The 2,795-nt window shown below is 41.9% G+C and overlaps 1 protein-coding gene across 1 annotated transcript; it reads left to right on the top strand.

Annotated features, from left to right (window-relative positions):
* The first annotated feature begins 253 nt into the window (after positions 1-253).
* On the top strand, positions 254-1,768 carry LOC123048377 (probable WRKY transcription factor 70). Its single transcript, XM_044471491.1, has 3 exons — positions 254-588; positions 775-885; positions 1,453-1,768. Exons 1-3 carry the CDS (start codon positions 266-268, stop codon positions 1,766-1,768), a joined length of 750 nt encoding a protein of 249 aa, XP_044327426.1. The 5' UTR covers positions 254-265.
* Positions 1,769-2,795: the final 1,027 nt, after the last annotated feature.

The following is a 2,795-nucleotide window of genomic DNA, read 5'->3' as shown; positions in this document are numbered from 1 at the left end:
ACAACCCCGGACGGACGACCAGTCAAACGTCTCGTACCTCTCCTCGTGCCCTCTTAGTCGTCTCACACTGCATGCTCTTTCTTTTCTTTTAGATTAGACGGACCATGGGCAAGTACATACCGTGGTACAGAGCCCCTGTACGTAAAGAAAACATATTTAACTAGCAAGTGCGTCCGTGCATGCATGGCCCCTAGTACTACATAATGAGGGCACACGCAGATTCCCATATACTTTCTTGGATAACAAGATTAAGAGCAGCAGCATAATGGTCGTCAATGGCGGCTCCCAGATGGACGTGTTGTTCTTACTCAGGCAGCAGCAGGAGCTTCTGACGCAACTCCGCGCGCTCATCCTGCCGGCGCTTCGCGATGCCGACAGCAGGTCGGCCGACCTCGCCATCTGCCTCTTCGACGACGTGATCGACTGCATCGCCGGTGTCATGTCCAGGCTTAAGGGGATCAGTACCCAAGCAGGCGGTCGTCGACCGCCGACGGCCTTCGACCTCATAGGCGTTGATGTAATTACGCCCAACGCCGGCGAAGGACAAGAGGAGAAGCCCATGATCAGCAATGTTGGTCAGAAGAGAAGGTTCGAAATCTTCCAATACAAATCTTGATTACTTTTTTTTGCGAATTGATTAATATGTTCTTGTCTACATTCAAATTGGATCATCCTTAGTAGTACGTAGTTGTTACCTTTTCCTCGATATATGTTTGCATTTCAGGTATCTCATCAATTTGTTGCCACTTATATATGTATGTATGCATCGTGCAGGAGAAACAACGACAAGCGATCAAGATCTCTTGTAACAGTTGTTCCACATTATGATGGCCATCATTGGAGAAAATATGGGCAGAAGAACATTAACAGGAGGGAACATGCCAGGTATCTATATTACCACTAAGAAATTCGTTCAAGCATATCCTCACATTAATACTGTGAAAACCTACTCCCTCAGTTTCTAAATATAAGACATTTTAGAGCTTCCAATATGGACTACATACGGATATATATATATATATAGCCGCATTTTAGAGTGTGGATTCACTCATTTTGCTCCATATATAGTTTGTAATGAAATCTCTAAAAGGGCTTATATTTAGGAACGGAGGGAGTACATTCTAGTTCCTTTATTTGAGATTGTTCTCGGAAACCATCACATGTGAGGATGGTTCTCTGTTATGCAAAATACATATGAGGCAATGACCAAAAGGATATGTGTGTGTGCGCGTGCGCGTGTGTGTGCCTAGAACATCCTATTATGACCGAACATAATCTTATGTGGCATGACCCCCCCCTATTGATGACCTAGTCCAAAACATTTGGATGCACTTTTTCCGGCTGTTTTGAATCCGTGACTATTGATAATCATAGTGGTAGTTCTATTTACAGGTTATTAAGCAATCAATTTCTCATTATAATGCATAACTAAGAAAACTTGTAATTAAGCAGGAGCTACTACAGATGCGCCTACACAGAACGGAATTGCCCAGCAACCAAGACAATTCAGCAACAGGATCATAACGTAACTATTAATTGTGAAGAGGAAACTGCAAAGTACATTGTTGTGTACTACGGTCATCACACTTGCTGCGACGCCAACACTAGCAACGGCGGGAAGAATGACCCTGGCATGGACCTAATTCAAAATGGCAAAATGGCGGGAGCAGTAACAGAATTCCAAAAGTTCGACCCAGGGGACGTGGACATGCCAGCTCTAATAGAGGTGCTTGACAATCCTGAGCTGAACTGGGACATCATTTGCTAGAGTACTTTTTTTGTTGAATTTGGATAAGTTGATAATCATGCCTAGTTTACAAATGTCTCGGAAATGGGAATACGTCCTCTTTTACGTTTAAATGTATGTGAGGCTAGACATCCAGAAGCACATAAATTGTTGATATAAATTGTAACAGAATCTATCAGTAAAGTATATGGGAAATTTCAAAAATATAGTAATGACACATGTTTCGACATAAGTTCGATGTGGATCATTCAACCATGATTTTCCATGCTTCTCGCTGGACATGATGTTGCTCTAGACTTTACAAACAAGTGCCACACAAACAACAGTGCAGAGGGGGACAATTGTATGGTATTGGTCTAATCTTCCCGGAGGTTGCGATCTGTGTGGATGTGCCATATTGTGCGAGACTGGGTCATGTGGCGGTGTCATCTCCTGGTGGCTTTCCCTTTTTTTTCATCTTTCACAAGCAAACTTTTCTCGAAACCCAGGTGTGCTTTTTCAGTTTCATTTCAGTACGAAATCAGGGGCTAGTTAATGTTAAAAAAAATCAGGGGCTAGTAGTCCCTAACGTTTAAAGAAGCAATATTTGCTGGATTTTCGCCCCCCCCCCCCATCCCCCACCTCCTTTTGCGCTCTTTTGAGCCACAATGAGTAGATTCTAAATGTTTCAGGCAGGCTATCTTCCTTCTGTTGCAGGCTTTTATTTCTTTTTCTTGTGTTTTTGGACCTCAATTTCCGTGCATTACCATGTGTAACGTAATATGCCTTGTAGAGTCCAAAAAAGTGTAATAGGTATACTGTAGCGCAAGGAGATCAACTTATGAATCTAACCCAGACTACCATATTCGTTTGACGATTCATAGTTTAGCTTGGTGCGGATTCAGTACTAACATCGGGCAATTGCTTTTGTTAGAATTAAATGTGTATTTGTCTGCACACAAATAACCTAATTTAATTTCTCTTTGTATTTACATGGGATATAGTATAAAAGACTAGGTATGTACATTTAGCTTAAACTTAAACTTAAGACTTTTACTCTAATTATTAT

The sequence above is a fragment of the Triticum aestivum genome, chromosome 2D, assembly GCF_018294505.1.
Source record: "Triticum aestivum cultivar Chinese Spring chromosome 2D, IWGSC CS RefSeq v2.1, whole genome shotgun sequence".
NCBI classification, from domain to species: Eukaryota; Viridiplantae; Streptophyta; class Magnoliopsida; order Poales; family Poaceae; genus Triticum; species Triticum aestivum.
Note: the sequence above shows the minus strand (reverse complement) of the source record. Positions and strands in the feature narration are given on the sequence as shown.

Excerpts from the sequence above, each read along its gene's own strand:
- LOC123048377 (XM_044471491.1), top strand. The coding sequence starts at position 266 with ATGGTCGTCAATGGCGGCTCCCAGATGGACGTGTTGTTCTTACTCAGG. Across the intron at positions 589-774 it reads AATGTTGGTCAGAAGAGAAG|GAGAAACAACGACAAGCGAT; the intron begins GTTCGAAATCTT and ends TGCATCGTGCAG. Across the intron at positions 886-1,452 it reads AACAGGAGGGAACATGCCAG|GAGCTACTACAGATGCGCCT; the intron begins GTATCTATATTA and ends GTAATTAAGCAG.